Source organism: Tachysurus vachellii, chromosome 15 (genome assembly GCF_030014155.1).
Source record: "Tachysurus vachellii isolate PV-2020 chromosome 15, HZAU_Pvac_v1, whole genome shotgun sequence".
In the NCBI taxonomy this organism is placed as follows: Eukaryota; Metazoa; Chordata; class Actinopteri; order Siluriformes; family Bagridae; genus Tachysurus; species Tachysurus vachellii.
Window position 1 is genome coordinate 11423834 of NC_083474.1, and position 19716 is coordinate 11443549.

The following is a 19716-nucleotide window of genomic DNA, read 5'->3' on the forward strand; positions in this document are numbered from 1 at the left end:
TTCACACTGACAGCACTCAATGCACTCATTACACACAGCCACAGCTTCACGCACGCTGTCTCCCAATCCTTTTTCGAATCTTCCGAGAATGTTTAAGGAAGAGTTGTCATGGTGAGTGCTATTGATGTCATCAAAAAAGCTAAAAAGTTGATATGGTCGTAATATGCATTTGTATTGTGTGGCCGCAGATGATCACATGTACGAGGTCCTATTATGTATGCTATATTATATATACTGCATATCATTAGCTCATAAAAGGTTCATTAGTGAGGACCCAAAAGAACATTCAATAAAACCACAATTCAATAATGTAAAGCTGTAGCTGTCATTTTGTTAGCTACACATTTTCCTTACAAGAGGCCACAGAAATGAATAGCACCAGAAAAGAAATGAGTTAACACTATTTGCATACAGTATGATGGTTAACACAGCACATACTACATATGCTTCATAACATGCCTTTTAAGTAATGTGAAGCTGAAACATTTTGCTTCACTTGAAAGTGGATATAATTATATATATAAATAAAAAAACTTTAAACAAAGCACTAGTGAGATCCCTTATATGCCAATAAACTGGACTTTTGTAAGGAAATAACCCAAAAACAGGAGTTTATGGATCGTACCGCTCGTGTAACCCATACAAACCGCATGATACAGGAAGAGGATCACTCCCGATGTCTAAAAGAAACAGCTGGGAACACTGACCTGAGAAAGCCACTCTTCATCCTCCTGGCTGCTGTGGTCCGAGGCCAGGCTGTCATAGGAACCCTGCCTAGTGATGGGCCCCGGGCTTCCTGGAGGCAACACTGTGATGAAGAAGAAAACAGGATGAGATGAACTAAACATCTTGTGTAACATGAACAGTGAGAAAGTACATTCTGGGCCATGAGTAGATTTATAGCTGTGTGTGTATGTAGCACAAAGACAGATGGAGCACGAGCAGGCTTGAGTAAGCAGGCGTTAAAATGAAGACTAATGCACAGAATCAGTTGTTTGTCTTCCCACCTCTGGGCTAGCACATGGTGCAGTGGCAAATGTATTTAATAAAAGAGCAGATAATAGAGCTGTTAAGATCTCATCTGGAAAACTGACAGAGCTTCTGCTGTTCTCTCCCTATCTTTCTCTCACTCCCATCTCTGGTACATGACAGGTGTTCAATACACCTCAAGAGGCGTTTCTGCCAAGATCACTCAGTAACATATACTGATTTTTCACACAAACAAGAACCTGTCTTTTTCTTTGCCACTTAATCACTAAAACACCAGCCACTAGAAGAGCCAGAATAAAGAGAGGCTTTAGCTAAACCAGCATGCTTCATTACACACACACGTTTGTGTCTTAGTGGTACTGTATGACGACGTGTTGTAGTCCAACAGCATAGAACAAAGTCAGGTCCTGTTACTTCTTAAACACAGTCAAGTCTTGCTCTGCATCCTCCCCTGTGGCCGTGTGGCCTGGCGACAATAACTGTTGACTAATCAATAATTGAAAAATAAGAACAGTAGCTGGCTCTTTGGATAAGGTTTCAATGGGTTCATTATAGCCAAAAGCAGCATCTCATCCCCAATACTGAAATGTACAAAGTGGAGGAGGCTGTGGACAGGAAGCAGCAAACCACATGAATTTCTCACATCACTGTGAGCATAAGATCTACACTTATTCACTGGTAACTAAAATACTCATTGGACAAAAAATAAACCAAGATTGCAAAAACATTAGTCTAAATGGTGAAGTACATTTTGTTCACTCATGGTGTAGCACATTGGCAAACCACAGAAATTTGTCCAATAATTTTAACTACGCAGTCAAAATAAAAAAAAGGAAAACAAAGCAGACCTCTGGGTGAAAAGAAACACCTCCACTGCCAAGTTTAGTCCTGTTTTGTTACTAATTCATATGGCTTAAAATATTCTTCAAACAAGAAGAATAAACTAAAGATTAAAGATCAACTGTTTTAAACATCTGACCTTGTTGTGACCTTGACCTTGTTTGGATCACTTCCAAAATCTGATTATCTGCTGATTCCCATGTCAGGGACAGTGGCACAGTAACATGGGAATGTCTGGGACAGTGGCACAGAGATGTGGGAATGTCAGGGACAGTGGCACAGTAACATGGGAATGTCTGGGACAGTGGCACAGAGATGTGGGAATGTCAGGGACAGTGGCACAGAGATGTGGGAATGTCAGGGACAGTGGCACAGTAACATGGGAATGTCTGGGACAGTGGCACAGTAACATGGGAATGTCAGGGACAGTGGCACAGTAACATGGGAATGTCTGGGACAGTGGCACAGTAACATGGGAATGTCTGGGACAGTGGCACAGAGAAGTGGGAATGTCAGGGGCAGTAGCACAGGGATGTGGGTATGTCAGGGGCAGTAGCACAGGAATGTGGGAATGTCAGGGGCAGTAGCACAGGAATGTGGGAATGTCAGGGGCAGTACCACAGGAATGTGCGAATGTCAGGGGCAGTAGCACGGAGGAAGAAATATCAGAGACAGTAACAGAAGGATGTCGGAATGTCACGGACAGTATAACAGGGATGTACAAATGTCACGGACAGTAGCACAGGGATTTACAAATGTCACGGACAGTAGCACAGGGATGTAGGAATGTCAGCAACAGTAGAACAAAGAGGTAGTAATTTCAGGGACAGTCGCACGGTGAAGTGGGATTGTCAGAGACAGTAGCACGGTGATGTGGGATTGTCAGAGACAGTAGCACGGTGATGTGGGATTGTCAGAGACAGTAGCACGGTGATGTGGGATTGTCAGAGACAGTAGCACGGTGATGTGGGATTGTCAGAGACAGTAGCATGGTGATGTGGGATTGTCAGGGGCAGTAGCACGGTGATGTGGGATTGTCAGGGACAGTAGCACGGTGATGTGGGATTGTCAGGGGCAGTAGCACGGTGATGTGGGATTGTCAGGGACAGTAGCACGGTGATATGGGATTGTCAGGGGCAGTAGCATGGTGATGTGGGATTGTCAGGGACAGTAGCACGGTGATATGGGATTGTCAGGGACAGTAGCACGGTGATATGGGATTGTCAGGGGCAGTAGAACGGTGATGTTGGATTGTCAGGGGCAGTAGCACGGTGATGTGGGATTGTCAGGGGCAGTAGCACGGTGATGTGGGATTGTCAGGGGCAGTAGCACGGTGATGTTGGATTGTCAGGGGCAGTAGCACGGTGATGTGGGATTGTCAGGGGCAGTAGCATGGTGTAATCCTGTTTTTCACACGTACTTTCTCACAGACGCAGGAAATCTGTAGTAATAAATGAGGCAGGGTTTAGGTGGCTCCAGTTGAATTCACAGGAAATTACTGTACTTTATTACTGGGGTCAATACCAGATACAAAAATTTGGTGTTTGTCCTACTAAGACACTTAATGGGGTGGTTTATTTTAAACATCTGAAAAAATGAAGATTTTGAGATAATTTGTGCCAAGGATGACGTACCCTGTCTCCAAAATGAAGTCTCCAAAAATGGTAAAGACATATAAGACAGGTGACAGTAAAGGATGAAATAAACAGATTACACCAACCCATTGTTATACTTGAATAGTTATACGTCACATCCTTTTTAATGGGAATTTTAAAGGAAATGTTACGTTTTCTGGAAAATACAATGCATATTACACTGGAATGATAAACAGTTCAAACATTGCTGGTAAAGGTATGCCACAGTCCTGTGTTTTGTCTGTTGTATGACTACATTTCTGCATGACAACAATGCTTAGCCATACCACTGGCTCTTAAGGCTTCCCTTACCACTGGCTCTTAAGGCTCTTATCAACCATTTCAATTGCATGTGGCCTTGAAGTGTTCGACAGTAGCGCCTGTGTGCTGACCCCGCACCGGCGCCAAGGCTGCCCTTTTCACCCTGCAGTCAGTCGAAGTTTCCTGCCCCATGGAGGCAATTAGAGCTATTGACCAGATCCCTGCATGCGCAGGCAGGCTGCAGACCTGGAAGACTCTCCGGCCACAATTACAAAGTCATGAGTCATGGAAGGGCAGCAGAGGCTCCGACTGCAGCCCTGCTACACTGGAGTCAGTCACAGTTATTAGGAGGTAAATTATTCAGAGCTTGTTTTCTTCTAGCTGACTCTCTGGCCAGGCAGAAGTGTCTGAGTACACACTGTAGGCAGCTACACAAATATTACCTTGAAAAAGGGCAAAAGCTGCACATTTGTGAAATACAATGTAGCATGGGGCTTTGTTTGAAAGATCTCACACCTTTCCTGAAGGTTCAGGCTCATTCATTAGGGAGCTCTCAGACACACAGATGCCAGCATCTGATAATAAAGACGGCTAATGTCGCTAACTGAGGATTCCCTGAGCTCTGTCAGTAAATCCAGAGGAGCCTTCACAGGCCAGCTCGTCCTCATTATCTCCTCATCAGCTGGGTATAATCGGTGGAGGCTGGGTAATGCTCCTCCTCCGAGTGCAGCCGAAGCCTGGGCAGATGGACAGGTGGAGATAGTGACCATGAAGTGGCGCCACGGCTGCTTTTATCACCAGCCCAGCAGGCTCCAGCTCCCCTGACCCCACTGTCCACATGCTGCATTTTTAATCAGTTGGGTCATCCAATATACAGGCAACAGCGAGCCTGTCAATCACGTGGCGCTGCCACAGAGCCGCGTGGGCTGAGGACACGCAGGAAACCCTGTCCCTACACAGAGCTTGGGAACTGCCCACTGCTGGTGTCCTTGTGCTATCGCTTCCTCTTTTATGTCATCTTTCTCTCTCTCTCCTGCATAGTGGGCTTCATCTGATATTACATGGAAAACGAGAGCCTGATAACATTTAGATTCATGGAAAAGGCAAGCGATTCGCTAGGCTTGTTGTCTGTGTTTAACTGAAGGTGGCAGTCGGGCTCGGTTTCTCCCTGCATCACTGAGCACTCTCACCACCCACCATAAGAAAGGATGCTTTGTTAAGTCAATAGTCACTTTTCAATGGCACAGGTGACTTATGATGTGACTTAACTTCATAAATTCGAGAGAACTGAGACATTCTGCACTTGATATAGCACGGTGATGCAAACTCTAACTCTAACATTCTGAATACTGAGCTGAGCCCACTTGAGGTCTATAGAAAGGAAGACAGTAGTAGAGATATCCAGCTAATTATAATTAAGCAGAAATGTTAACACGGTACTCATTAAGACACTTGACCCTAGTAAAGCACAGTGACACAGAAACACTGCCATATCCACTCACGCTCAGCTCCTTTATCACTGTGACACATCTCAGGATAAAAGAGGCAATATTCCACCCGGGAGGCAGTAGGGATTTAGCGAGAGAGAACAAATGTGAGGCTCTGACTGGAGAACTCGGAGGGCTAATTGCTGATTTATGTTCACAATTCACCCGCTAATGTTAAAATGCTCATTTATTCAAGATGTATTAGATACATGGCCATCGGCTAGCACTTCTGCCCTGAAGTTGCCTCCGCTTGCCTTTTAGCTTTGCTCCCTCTCTCTTTGTACTTGTTATTGAATTACATGGGTTTAAAAGCCACATAAATTGCCTTCATTTGAATGCTGAGTTAATTCTGTGGCATGATGAGTCTAGGGGAGAAACATTACGGCTGAGTGACAAAGACCTGATTCAAGATGCAGCCACACACATATGCATACACACAGACAAATGCACGCACACACAAATCTGTATATGACTATTTTCCTCTGAGACACAGATTTACAGAGAGATAGATAGATAGACAGACAGAAATGCATACAGAGATAAAACACAGACAAACGGGTAAATAGACAGATTACATGAGTGAGTAAGTGAGATAGATAGATCGATAGATGGAAAAATAGAAAAATAGATACATAGATTAGATAGATAGATAGACAGACAGACAGACAGATAGATATATAGGTAGCATTATAGATAGCATTATTCATTAAGAAATGCTTTGTTGCATTGAACTTTTTATGAGCTCATGCTCAAACACACACACAGCGTCTAGGACTTACAGCCAGCCAGGAGGTTCTGATAGTACTGCACCAAGTCTGAGGCCTGCACCAAGGGGTGGCTGCTGCTGAAAGGAGGTTGTAGCTCATTCCACTGTGGCGTTCTACTCAAAACAAACACAGAAATCAATTTAGGAAGCACATATCAAAGAACCAGATGTATAGAGCTGTCTCCTGCTGAGCAATAATGGACTCAATTCCCACATGCCTGGCAGCCTTGCCATTTCGTTTGCCTCATGTGGACTGACCCAAACATACATGGCTGTAAATACTATCAGTTTACACTCATGAGCTGATCAAAGTCCATAGTTATCAAAGCAGCTCTAAGTCTTTCTGTCCACTTTCATTTAACAAAGTTAGACACGGAATAACGCTGTGTGTTCAAACGTAGCGTGTGGGCTGCAAAACCCAATTACACTGGATGCCTTTGAATGTATACTAATTTTTGTTCATGAAAGAATGCTACGTTATGCTGTTCTTAACTGTTATGCACAGTGCAAAACCATGATGGTAGTACCTGGCCAAAGTCCAGCATGCCCTGGGGCAGGTGTTTAACTCCAGAGGTGTGTCATCACCTATCTTCTGCGCTGTGCTGATTGGCCGAGGCTCCAGCACATGCTCTACCAGAGTACCATAGCAGCTTGCGATATAGAGAGAATCAACCACAGCCTGGCGAGACTGATCTATAAAGAGCAGATAAATGTTTTTCGGAACAATTGACTCTTTAAACTAAACAACAACAAAAAAAAAAAACAAGAGGGACAAATGAATCTTTTGTGTTGTTTTAAAACAGTCTGAAATAAATGTTAGCTGTCAGGCAACATTAACAGATCCCTTAGTATTGAGTTCAGCATTGAGTCTTGTGAATGATGTTTGATTTACTGTGTACAAGTTGTACATTGTATGTGTCCAGGTCTGACCTTTTTCTCTCTTCATGTTGGGGTTAGTGATGAACCAAGAGCGTGAAGATGCAAACACAGCAGCTACACAGAACTCCCCTCCAATAGACTTGCTAGGAGAGATCTGGGGTGGTGGCTTGGCTTTACTGTAAGAAACAAACACAGCAATAAGGAATAAGAGAAAGACAGGAAAGTAGAACAAAAGCAACAGAGAGAGAGAGCAATAGAGAGCTAGAGAGAGAGAGAGAGCTAGAGAGAGGGATAGAGAGAGAGAGAGATTTAGAGAGTGGCTTCTGCAATCTGCTTTAGAAAATCTGTGGCAGGAAGTCACAGCAAAGTGGAAACTCAAATCCACATCAATGAAAAGAAAAGACATCAAATTGAGATGAATAAATTAAAACAACATTCCCCGCATATGGACGATGTATTTCAAATGCTTTGAATGATCCAGGAACAGCTCACATCCCAGAATGAGATGACGACAGCAACAACAACAACAATAATATTGTGTATCTTTAGTGTTTACATCAGAACAAATTTTGCGTTGCTGACAGCTGCGTAGCACAAAAAAAAATCACGTTTACAATAAAACTGAACACAGGATGAGTAAAAATAAAAGAGAGAGAGAGAGAGAGAGAGAGAGAGAGAGAGAGAGAGAGAGAGAGATTTTTCCCCCAGTGTTGTGTGGTCTACATTCGAAATCAGCCTGAAAACACCTAAATAAAAGAACAATCAACAATAAGTAATTAAACACACACCAAATTATGTTTGTGTTATTTTATGTATGGCATTAGGTGGTTTTGCAGGTTCTCACTCTGTCTAGATCCTAGATTCTCATTAGCACAGTATCTCCAAAACATGCACTTGTATATTTGAAGGATATTTGAGGTAAACAAAACTAACTAGGATTTTAGGATTTTAAACATGTAAATTAGAATATGCAGAAGTGTCATTTCAAACATTTCAACTTTGCCAAAGTGTGCCTTGTCTGATTCGACTCTAATTCGCTTTAGTCTTGTAAAATGCAATCTTATATATTAAGATTATAAAATAAAGACCATCATAAACTGCACATCAATATTTTCAGATAATAAATAAACAAACAAACAAACAAACAAATAGATGTATTTATTTTTTACACAAAATCCATCTATTCTAGTTCTGTAGTCCTAAAAGCTTCTCACACATACTGGCAGACTGTTCTGGTCACATAATTGCTGTCATTTGCTTATAAATCTGCTTCAAATGGAGGCTGAGCAGCTGTCTGTGCATGTCTCTTTCTAGATTACGCCTTTAAAAGAATTTATTATAGGCTATTGAATTATTTTGCAAGCCAAAAGTGGTTTGATGAAACCGAACACAGAAAACGGCTGAGCGGTGGAATGAAGCGGTCACATGGAAACTGAAACTGCAGTGTGGGGTAAGTGGCACGTTCCTAACTTTCTACTGCATAATATAATTCCAAATAAAACCCTTTATACAATATATGTCTAGATATAGGGGAAAACTAATCTGCAGATATAACAGAAGTAGTAAATCTTTTTCTGTCATGTTGGTCAATACACTACTGTAGGGAGGAACATTTAGGCATTGTGTTTATATTTTCAAAAGCATTTAATCCTGATGACTGTGAGGTGTCCCGGTGCTGGAATCAGAGCTGGATAATAATGCTGAGAATATTCAAACTGTAAAATATTTTACAGCCTTGCTGCTTTAAAGACTGATGTAAACAGATTGTCCAGTAGTTGAACTCTTCCCTTCTGCCCTGCATGACACACTGCTAGGTGCTGAGTGACCTGTTGCTGTTCTCAGCTCTCACTATTTCACTTCCTCTAAAGCTGTCAGCAAGTCATAAATTACTCTTAGGATGAGGAGTGATGATGACGTCTTTGTTTAGCTAGCAGCACGCACGGGGTGAGGTCTATGGTGCAGAAAATCTGCAGCGTATTTATTAGTGTTGTATAAGTGAAGAGTTAAATAAACTTCAAAAAAAAAAAAAAAAGTGTGTGCATCTTGCTCTGTACGGTCTGGCCTGTTTCGCTCTTCTCCTAGTCTAATGACAGTAAAAATATTTTCCACAGATACCATTCATTCATTCAGCTAACAGAAGCCATTTATAGTGGATGATAAAATAACACTACACACCACAAACAATGTCTCGTGTAGTGGCTTTCTCCTCTCTAGAGAAAAATCCACTATGAATAACATAATTTTTATCATTACCACGTGAGCTTCAATGGCATCTAGGAGTTATTTTAAAAGAATTGGTTTGATTTAAACTTCTTTCATTGACATGCTGCTCTTTTGTCATTTTCACTGGTTAACAATAATCTCCTATATTATTCATTCTACCTCCAGATTTTCTGCCAATTCACAACTAAGGCATAAACGGTTAACTTAAAAAATACAGCACCAACCAAAAGATTAGCACCACAAGCACTAAATACACCTCAAACTTGCATAATTTAAGTGTGCTGTTTTCCTTAAAGCCTCGAGACCGAGTATTCCTTCCACTAGCAGAAGAAATCCAACCTGACTTCAAGCTGACTTCTTGTTAATTTCTGTAAATCACAGGAGCTTTGAGTGGTAGAGAGGAAACACTATCATATCACTTTTCTTTGCTTGGAGCTTTTGACAATAAAACCTGGGAATAACATTATTCTTCAGGATATGTTTTAATGAATAAATGGCAACCTTGGAATATAAAATAGCCTATTATTAGGACAGTGAGAGCGACGCATGGCGCAGGTCGGAGCTGCACAGCAGGCTTGGCTGTGCTCCTGAACCCGGGCAACTGAGAAGCATCATGCCAGTGAGGTTTTAAGGAAAACTCTTTGAAGAGGCTTTGGTCAGTGGCAGCTGCCAGCAGAGCCGGATCACAGCTTGGTTCATAATGTTCTGGTTCTTTAAGTAAAACAACCGCTGGCGTTGATATGTCTGCGTTTTAAATCACTCTTCCTCTTACTCTCGGTGTAAGTGGCCTGAAAGTGTTGGGGTTTCAGCTCTCATGACAGACAACGCAGGCTGCAGCCATTCCGTAGACCATGTGTATGTGTGGCTTATTCAGAATAAATACTGGCACTGAAAACATCCTGCAAAAAAGTGTAACCCAATAGCAATGAAATATAAAAAATAAACATATTTAGTGTGCTGCTGGAGAAAGAAAGATGAATGTTAGTGAACAGGATCCAATTTTCTTTCTTTGGCCTTTTCCTCTCTTTGTATTTTCTTTCTGTTTTTGCAGTTCCCTAAAGCACAGACTCTGAAAGGGATTCTTTTTTTCCCTGTATTACTAATTCACTGAAAAGACTCCTCGCATGTCATTTCCACTTTTAATTTAACAAATGAGGCCTCTTGACTTGAGCTAATAGCTTTTCCTCAAGGGCATAATTCAATCTGTAATGTCCACGATCAAAGTCCCCGTGCATTAGAGTCTGGGAGCAGGCAAGGCGCCATCGAGGACCAGAAGCAGCCGCCATTTATTTTCAGGGCCTGTAGTAAACAAATACGACAGAGCTCTAGATCCTGTCAGAGCTACAAAGAGCCACAGCACTGCACCGTCCGTGACTTTGGCCGAGACGTCCATATAGACGGCGTATATCTGGAGGGTCCGGTATTAGAGTGTGCTTGAAAGAGTTCAGCAGCATGGGGCAATGTCCTTCAACATCATATTTCTTGTTTTACAGCAGTCTTTTCCCCAAACACAGGCAGAGCACATGGCTGCGGTACAAAATGTGCTAATGGTGGCCACTTGAGAGCTTTTTTCCGCCGTAAACAGCGTAGCCGTGCATCTAACGCTGAGGCAAGAATGAAGGCTTTTCTCCTCCATTTCCATCGTTCCACCTCATCACAACACCACTGAAAAAGCCACTCTCATTCCTGTGCGACTTTTCTTTCCGCGATGAAACAGCCACTAATGCAAGTTCCGCAGGCCTGGAGTGCGGCAAGATTTAACTGAACGATGAGCTCATGCGGTTGTGTAATAACGGTTTGGGGCTCTAACCACACTCCTCCTTGTGGAAAGCATGAATGGTTCAGCATCAGAGGCAAAGGTATAATCTTTTAAAAACACGCATCATCAAAGGACACGGCAAAGATTTTAGCACAAGACAAGCTGAAGTTCGGCTTCGTCGGCTTAACAGATCAACCTTTGTCACGTGATCCCCTGGATCATTTGAGGAGTTATTTCATTTAATTAAGAGAAACTCAAGAAAATATCTAAATAAGGGAAGTGAAAGGAAAAAATCAATAAGGATCTAAAAGTTTCTCAAAACAAAATGTCTCTGAATTCTCAGAGCACTAAAACAGGAAAAAAAAAAGACAAGAACTCGGTCATAAGATGGAGCTCTTATTTCCAGACCAAAAGGAAGGCAGCACATGCTTTTTATTCAGAGGTCGCAATCAAGGCGGCTCAAAACCCTTAACGAGACCATCCAGTGGAAGTTTTTTACCGAAATGATCACAAATAGGATTCTTTTAATGGCCTGAGATTCCTTGTAAGTGGGCCAGTTAAATTAAACCATTCATAAATCCCTTATCTACGATCTACACTCTGACTGCAAACATTTCCAGAAAATATGAAACAGCCTGTGCAGATGTGCATGCAATTAATCTGTATTAGTCAAACACACCCGCGGTGTTGGCTAGCGTTTTTTTTGCAGGTGTGAGTGATGAGATTATGTAATATATAGTGGAGAAGATTATAATCTGAGTATTAAACGCTTTATGATGATCAGTTCATGATGAACTGTTTAATCGTCAGGTCTCCTAGAAATAGATAGAAATGTTTCATATTAAACACTTAACATTTCTAATGTTGTAAAGAAATAAGAACTATGCATATTATGGAAAATGTTTTTTTTTTAATAAAATAAAATGAATCATTTTGTTTTTGCTACAAATCTGACATCAGGGAGATGGAACACATTATGCAGTGGGCATGCTGTTATAGTAAAATAATCAACGTATCAATGCTAAAATGTTATATTCCTCTTATAACACAGCACTTTGGATTACAGTTGTCTATTTATGAACAAACCCAAGTTGTTTACAAGCTAGTCCTTATGATCACTTATGTTATAGCAACTACAAAAAGTCATTCTTTCACTACACTTAAAAAAGAGAACAGAAAAACCAAAAATACATTTTCTGCTCTGAAGCCTTTCCCCGTAGTGACGTTTATAAAAAAAAATAAATAAATAATAAAAAAACACTGACACCCGAGGATGTTGAATAAACGTCTCCTTAGGCAAAAAAGCTCGACTCGCATTATTAACGATGCATTATTAACGTTAGTTTTGACATATTTGTATGAGTGTGTTCATATAAACTTATGCCAGAGCTGCTATAATAGATGATTAATCAACACCTTGTAACCAATTACAATCAAGAATTCATCAGCACTATGGTGTAATTACAATTAAATAATTATGTCCTACAATCTAAAAGAGAACAACATGCATGACTGCCCCAGCCGTCACTCTTCCCCTCCCCTGTGGAGTTCAGCGTCTTTTTTCAAGTCGCCAGGTCTTGGAAATCACAAATTAAGATGAAGCAGAGCACAAAGATGATGCGGTTGACTAAACAATCATTGTCTTTCAGTCCAAACAAGATAAATGAAGCAAGCAATGGATAAGTAATTGTGGGAAACTGGCCTGAAGTCAAGCACTGCACAAGTGAAGCTCTGTGATGTTCCTGAAACCCAGTGCTTCTGGGAATAAAGCCTTCACACACAGAGACACACTCTCCAGAATCACATGAACACACGGACACCACAACACACTGCTTAACTCAGAAAACAACTTCGGTAACTCACAAGAGGTAAATGCCTCAAAATAACTCAAAAGAAGAAATCAGTTAGAATATTTGGACTGCATATGTTAAGGACTTATTTTTAATTTATTATCCAGAATGTTATGCTATTGAAATAAATGATCAGCTCTCATCAAATAATATACAAAGAAGCAAAGAGAGAAAAGAGGAGGGAAAAGGAATATTAAGGGTTAAAACAGGCTTCTAGAAGAAAAAAATACTGTAAAAAAAAAACAAACAAAAAAACAAAAAACAGTCTGATGGCAGCAAGCTAAAAATACTAAATGAATGAAACGAATGCACTGGATCACGGGTGAGAATACAAAGTGAAGCATGCTGGGAATGAACTGGAAAAACTCACCATGGAGTTTTAATGGAAAAACATCCTGCCCCAAAGAGGTAGGGTCTTCGTGACGGGAGAGATACACACACATACATGAAAAAACCATTAATGTCCAATTAATTGGTCAAAAACAGCACAGAGTATCATACAATCAATCATTGAGAATATCACAAAAGATTAATTATAAAAGAGATCACATTTTTTCACGTTTTTTATTTTTATTTATTTCTGGTTCTATCTTTCATCATTATAATGAATACAGTATAAGGCCAAATTGATTTAAGACTCTTGGGCAGAGTCTGCAGAATTAAATGGACACATGGACATTAACTGCTAACCATAAAAACTGCATTAAAAAAAGTTTTCCTTTTCCTGAGAAACGAGAACCAAAGTATCCAGTTAGATCTTCTTAACATTCTTGGAGTATTTCATCAAGCACTATTAGGTGTCTAGATCAAATTGCAGTTTAAATCAGTTGAAAACTTCGCTTGGGCTGTAAAACTACATTTAGCTCTCCAGATCCTCAGATTCCTGTACTGGCTGACAAGAGAGTATTCTGCTAATGAAGCCCATTTGCTTCAAGGTTCAACCTTATTGTGTTCTGAGCTGCCTTTCTGCTCTACACAGATGTACAGAGAGATTATTTGACTTACGGTAGACTTGCTCAAACCAACCAGGCCATTCTCCTGTGACCTCTCTTATTAATGAAGCATTTCTGCCCACAGAACTGTCACTCACATCATGTTTTCTGCCCCATTCTGTGTAAACTCTACAAACTGATGTGTGAAAGATCCTCCTTTGAGATACTCAAACCAGCCCATCTTGTACAGAGATCAGATTTTTCTCCATTCTGATGTTTAATGTGAACATTAACTGAAGCTCTTGTCATCTATCGGCAAGTTTTCATCCATTGTGCTGATCCAGATGATTGGATATTTGCATTCATGGTGAACGGGTGTACAGTGTTCTTATTTTAGTGGTTCTTGATTGTATATTAGTATAAAAAGTTAGTCGCTGTTCTACCGAGTGGAACTCACATCACTATGATCACTTTGCAAACAAATCGATAGACATCATTGTTAAATCTGCTCCATACTTGAGAAGAGTTGGGGATCAGCTGTTAATGTACCATGTGTGCTTCCCTGATCAACTTAACATGGTGAGAATGGCAGCAGCATGCTGAGGACAGTGGTTAGAGTTGGGTTGGCTAGCAAGGATCGTTGTGTGTGAAGTTCTGATTTATAGCCTGATTCACAGTGACACAGAGACTGGAGCTGGCAGATGAAGGCATGACAGAGGTGCATGATCAGTCCAGCAGCTTGCAGGATTGGTCCTCAATAGCCCCCATCCATAAGAGAAGTACTTCAGACCAAGTGCTTCAGTAAATGTCCAGCTGTGTTAACGGATAAACGGAAGAGCCGGTGTGTGTTTTGTAGGTCCCCATGGAAAAGCCTGTGGCTTGGGTTAAATGTTCATGGTGATAACACAAGTGATCATTTTGACAGAGGGTTAAACTGGAATAATAAAAACTGCTTTACATTCAGAAATAAAAGAGAATCGTTAACCGAATTTGTGTCTATAAAAAACCTAATATGAGTAGCTGAGTAACACTAAAGTTCTTACAGAATCACCACATCTTTCAATTAATTTACAATCTATAGTAATAATTGTGACAGTATTTTCACCTACATTTTGTTCTTCTTAAAGGCAACACAAATTAAACAAAACACTTTTTCTTTTTTTTAAGATTAAAAATGGTTAAAAAAATGGTGTTTCAGTACACTGTACATCTGACAGTTAAGACACTCCTTTAGTTAATTGCTAGGGAAAAAGCAACAGCTTTTTAACACAATTGTGCTATTTATTTAACTGACAGCATGAAGCCACGCCTTCACTATTTTCACTGGCTGATGTACAACCAGTCACGATCATCACATCCCCCTGGTCTTATTCTGACTGGCTGCAGGAAAAGAGAGAATGAGAGAGAGAGAGAGAGAGAGAGAGAGAGAGAGAGAGAGAGAGAGAGAGAATGAGAGAGGGGGGGGAGAGAGGGAGAATGAGACGGAGAGGGAGAGAGAGAGGGAGAGAGAGAGAGAGAGAGAGAGAGTTAAAAAATGAAAGAGAGAATAAACGAGAGGGAGGTGAGGAAGAAGGGAATGAGAGGTGGGTAAGAGAGAGGGGGGAGACAGAAAATAAGAGAATGAGAGAGAGAGACAGGGAGAGAGAAAGAGAGAGAGAGAGAATGAGAGAGAAAGAGAGAGAGAGGTGAGGAAGAGGGAGAATGAGAGAGAGAAGGAGAATGAGAGAGAGGGTAAGAGAGAGAGAGAGAGAGAGAGAGAGAGAGAGAGAGAGAGAGAGAGAGAGAGAGAGAGAGTGAGAGAAAGAGAGAGAGAGAATGAGAGAGAGAGGTGAGGAAGAGGGAGAATGAGAGAGAGAAGGAGAATGAGAGAGAGGGTAAGAGAGAGAGAGAGAGAGAGAGAGAGAGAGAGAGAGAGAATGAGAGAGAGAGAGAGAGAGAGAGAGAGAGAGAGAGAAACCCTGTGGTAGAAATTATGCCTTACAAACTATTCACTACAAACACTGAGCTCATTATGAAAACTTCTTGCATGCCAAAATGGACATCAACCAATTACATTGTGAAATTTTAATAACAAGCACCGTGGATATTCTTTATATGCTAATCGTTTGAACAATCGACAACACAGAGCATGATGTACTGCAAATATTTGCAAGGCAGTTAAAATAAAACTAGAGATGATATTAAATTCACAGAGATGCTCTACTACTGCTCAGCTCAATTTAAGTCTCATCACTTCAGCACTGTATGTTACCACCAGGACAGTAATTATAGAGAAAAACACTGGGTGAATAAACTAGCGTATAAAGTTTGTAAAGCAATGTAGCTGTTATACCACACACATAGCTGCAGATCAACAGTCAACAAAATTATGCTTAAAGGATAATTTAGTTTGTTTTGCTCCACAGTGAAGTCATGACTATTACAGTTACATTCTCAAACTGAGTTCTCGGTTTTCTTTTTCTTAATATATCATTTACAAATATTTACCCCATCAGACTTTATAACATTTTCTTCCTGTGAACGAGCTGTGAACGAGAACGTAGTGCGAGTCCTACCACTTTACTTACTCATTGATTTATTGTTACTGATGCCTTTGCAAGATTTCTTTTGTAAATTCTGTCATTTTCCAAAGTCAAGGAAGTGATTGTTTTTTTTTTAATCTGAGTCTACACTATAAGGCCTGACTATATGTGTCCCTGACCACCAAACCCATATGTGTCCTTCTCCAAACTGATGGCACAAACTTGGAAGCGCTCACTTGTATAGCAGAGACACTTGTATATCTACATCGCAATGTCACTGTGCACAAAGCGAGCTCCATGAAGATATAGCGTGCTGAGGTTGGAGTAAACAAACTCTAATATCCTGCATACAGCCCTGACCTTAACCTGCCCAGGGACAGCAGACGAAAACAGGCATTTTAATCATAAATACCAATGACAATTAATGTGTAATGTATTTGCCACACAGGCAAGACCATTTATTTTTAAAGGCATAATTACACCTTAATCAGGCCAAAACACCCAAATATTACAGGCGAATGTTTAATGAAGTAAAAATTCTACAAATCATCCAGGATTAAAATCTGATTATTATGCAAATAACTTATTCCACACTTACAATACATTTAATATTTTTCCATAGTGTTGTTCTCATAGCTTTGAACATGGATCAGTGCATCAATGGAGTGTGTGGGATTTCTTCGAATAGTCTATTTTTTTTTGCCCTATCCTTGACCCTACTGTGTGTGTGTGTGTCTACAAGCTGAAGTAGACATGAGTGTATAAACACACAGCAGCGCAGCACACACAAAAGGCTGAGCACCTGGTGTGTCCCACCTCCATCCTGCCAACAGGGATTGTTCATGCAGGTGTAAATGCATGTGCTCAGAGTGTTGTCCAGATACACACGGTGAGGAGGCCTGCGCTGTCTGACAGATGGGTTTCACTGCTCCTGCGCAGTCAGTCTGAGAGTCTGAACGTGCAAGCAAGAGGGCAGGAGACCTGCACCCTGCTCCACGCTGCACTGGTACAAGGTTGCTCATGTCAAACATCTAGTTCCCTTCATAGTGTGGTACAGTGTAGAGAGACAAATATGTCACTTCACCCCACGTTTCTACAACACTAAGGGTGTGTGAGCTGCTATAGTCACTGCTATAGGCATTCAGAACAGGAAAAGATGATGAGAATGAAAACAAAATCCACCTGTAGAAAAGAAAGTACAGATGAGAAGGAGAGAGCGTGTACACTGCCTGATATCCAGCAATAATGACAGTGGAGGTGTGTGGAATCAGCCAGGGCCATGATTATGAAAAGGATGAATACTTTCTTTCAACAATACTACAGAAATAAGATAAGTCAAGAAAAAAACACAACAGGGAAAACTCTTACAGGAAAACAATCAGCGTGCACACTACTTTCACCACCGCAACACTCAGCACATCTTTTATTACGTCAACAGTACTTAACCGTCGTTATATTTGTTACTCTAGATTGTCCATGAGTTAAGTTCATGTTATCATTTACTGCATATCCCTCACCAGCCTATTTCTGTTTCTCTCTTGATAAGATGTTGACATCAAGACATCAATGTTACTGAGAAACCTAAAGCACATCATCACATGAATTCTAATCCACCAAGTTGTCACTGCTGGGCCCCTGAACAAGGCCCCCCAATTGCTCAGTTGTATAAAATAACATAAAATGTAGGTCGTTCTGGATAAGGGCGGCTGCCAAATGCCGCAAATGTAAATGTAATATAAACCAGTGTTTGAGATCACAGCTGGACCTACTGTTAGAGCTGATGTTAAATAAATCAACACCAAGCAGAGATCTGAGAATTCAACATCACTGTGCTACAAGGAGACATTAAAATCTGGCAAACATTAATATAATCAATCCTAAGAAGAGTGGTGTCATTACACATAGGTAAAGTAACTCCACACTAGGAATTGTTCAAATTCATGCAAAAAAAAAATATTCCGTTTGCATGTTTCTATGACATATAAAATATTTCCATAAATCTACAAGTCTCTTAACCATAAGCCTCCACTCCTCCACCCACAGTACATCATCTCTGTGTTTATGGCTCTGCCATTGCCTCTGCTGCATCACTTGTTTCGTTAGTGGATTTCCCATTCAAACTTTCCATTTAAATAAAAATAAACAATTGGCATAAATCGCAATTATGACGAGCCAGTATGTAAATGCTTACTGCAGTCGTTGATACGGTTGACTAGTTTTTAAGGATGTTTTCATATTACACGGAGGCGATCCGCAAGCTAGGCTCCGCGTTTGGCAGGTATTATTCATCAATTATACCTGAATTATGAGTCGAGAGAAGAACAACATAAAGGAGAACACGGAGCTGGGTTTGCATACCAGTCGAACTATACGCACCAAGAAGACAGGAATCTAAATCCTGTTCGTACAGCAGATGCAAACTCGTTCATGATTGGTTTGAAAACTGACACAGTTTGCATGAAATAAGCTAACTCACTTTCCTCATTTTTGCCCTCATGTTCTATACAACAAAAAAAAATTAAAACAATAGACCACAACCACACTGTTGGCAAACAAACACGATCATTCAAATACCACGGGATACGAATAGGGAATTTAAAAATGAGATTTGCCGAATGTAGAGGAGTAAGGCAGGATGACGTGAGCAATAGATTTTAAAAAAGAGTGACAAATTGTGGATAAAAATAAGTAAACAAACAAACAAACAAACAAACAAATAAATTCCTACTCACACTCACTGACGTGGCGTTTTTTAAATAAAAAAATCCAATTGTACCCTGAAAACAAAATGTCATGACACCCAAAATCAGCTGAGACATGTTTGTAGTACTACGGCTGGCCCTGAAGGTGAGCAGCCAGCACGGAAAGCCAGTACAGAGTCATTCAAACTGTATAAAGTTTCTGATAGTCATGGATGACGAATACAGACCCATTTTGTACCCTATAAACTGGAGGACCCAATTCTTAGTTAAATCGTAGTTGAAGAGCATGTGAAGAAACTCACCCTGTGCGCTTGGTGATGGTGCCCAGAGTCATGGGCTGTTTAATCTGTGCCAGCGGCAGCACCACTATCAGGCTTGGCAGAGGAGACAGCCGCGGATTCCCCATGTTGTTGTTGGTGAAGTTGTTATAGGACTCTTGGTTGGTGAGTTTGGCTGTTAAAAAAAAACAAAAGACAAATTAGCATCTAATTTATTTAAGCTACTTTTCTGTGACAGAAATCCAACTGAAGTGCTTCGCAGTTTCAAAATCAAGTCCTTGTGTTAGTTCACTAGGTCTCTAGGATAAACAAAAACCTCAAGCTAAAACCCCACACTTTTTAGTTTTCATTTTGTAACATGTTTGAAATACAGAGAATGTGATACAGAACTACAGTAAAGGCAGATGATAATGACAACCTCCACGTCTCCAAATTCTGGGCTGTATCCATCTTTATATATGAAATCATCCCAGCAGAGGTGTCAAAACAATTTACGCATATTATTTACTACACAAAATGATCTTTGGGACAGGAATTCTCATTGATTGTGTATTACCGGCCTTTAATCCACTTTGCGAACATAAAAGAAAACA

The 19716-nt window shown here is 40.6% G+C and overlaps 1 protein-coding gene across 3 annotated transcripts in view; it reads right to left on the bottom strand.

Annotated features, from left to right (window-relative positions):
- Window positions 1–19716, bottom strand: part of bcas3 (BCAS3 microtubule associated cell migration factor) — a 184850-nt gene that overhangs the window by 110790 nt on the left and 54344 nt on the right. For 2 of the 3 annotated variants that reach the window (XM_060887631.1, XM_060887633.1), the window contains exons 16-21: window positions 19148–19298; window positions 13060–13104; window positions 6909–7033; window positions 6506–6671; window positions 5992–6092; window positions 708–808 (exon numbers count right to left, since the gene is read on the bottom strand). In XM_060887631.1, coding sequence (XP_060743614.1) covers window positions 708–808; window positions 5992–6092; window positions 6506–6671; window positions 6909–7033; window positions 13060–13104; window positions 19148–19298 — 689 coding nt within the window. The remainder of the gene's footprint in view (window positions 1–707; window positions 809–5991; window positions 6093–6505; window positions 6672–6908; window positions 7034–13059; window positions 13105–19147; window positions 19299–19716) is intronic. The other variant, XM_060887632.1, reaches the window with a different exon arrangement.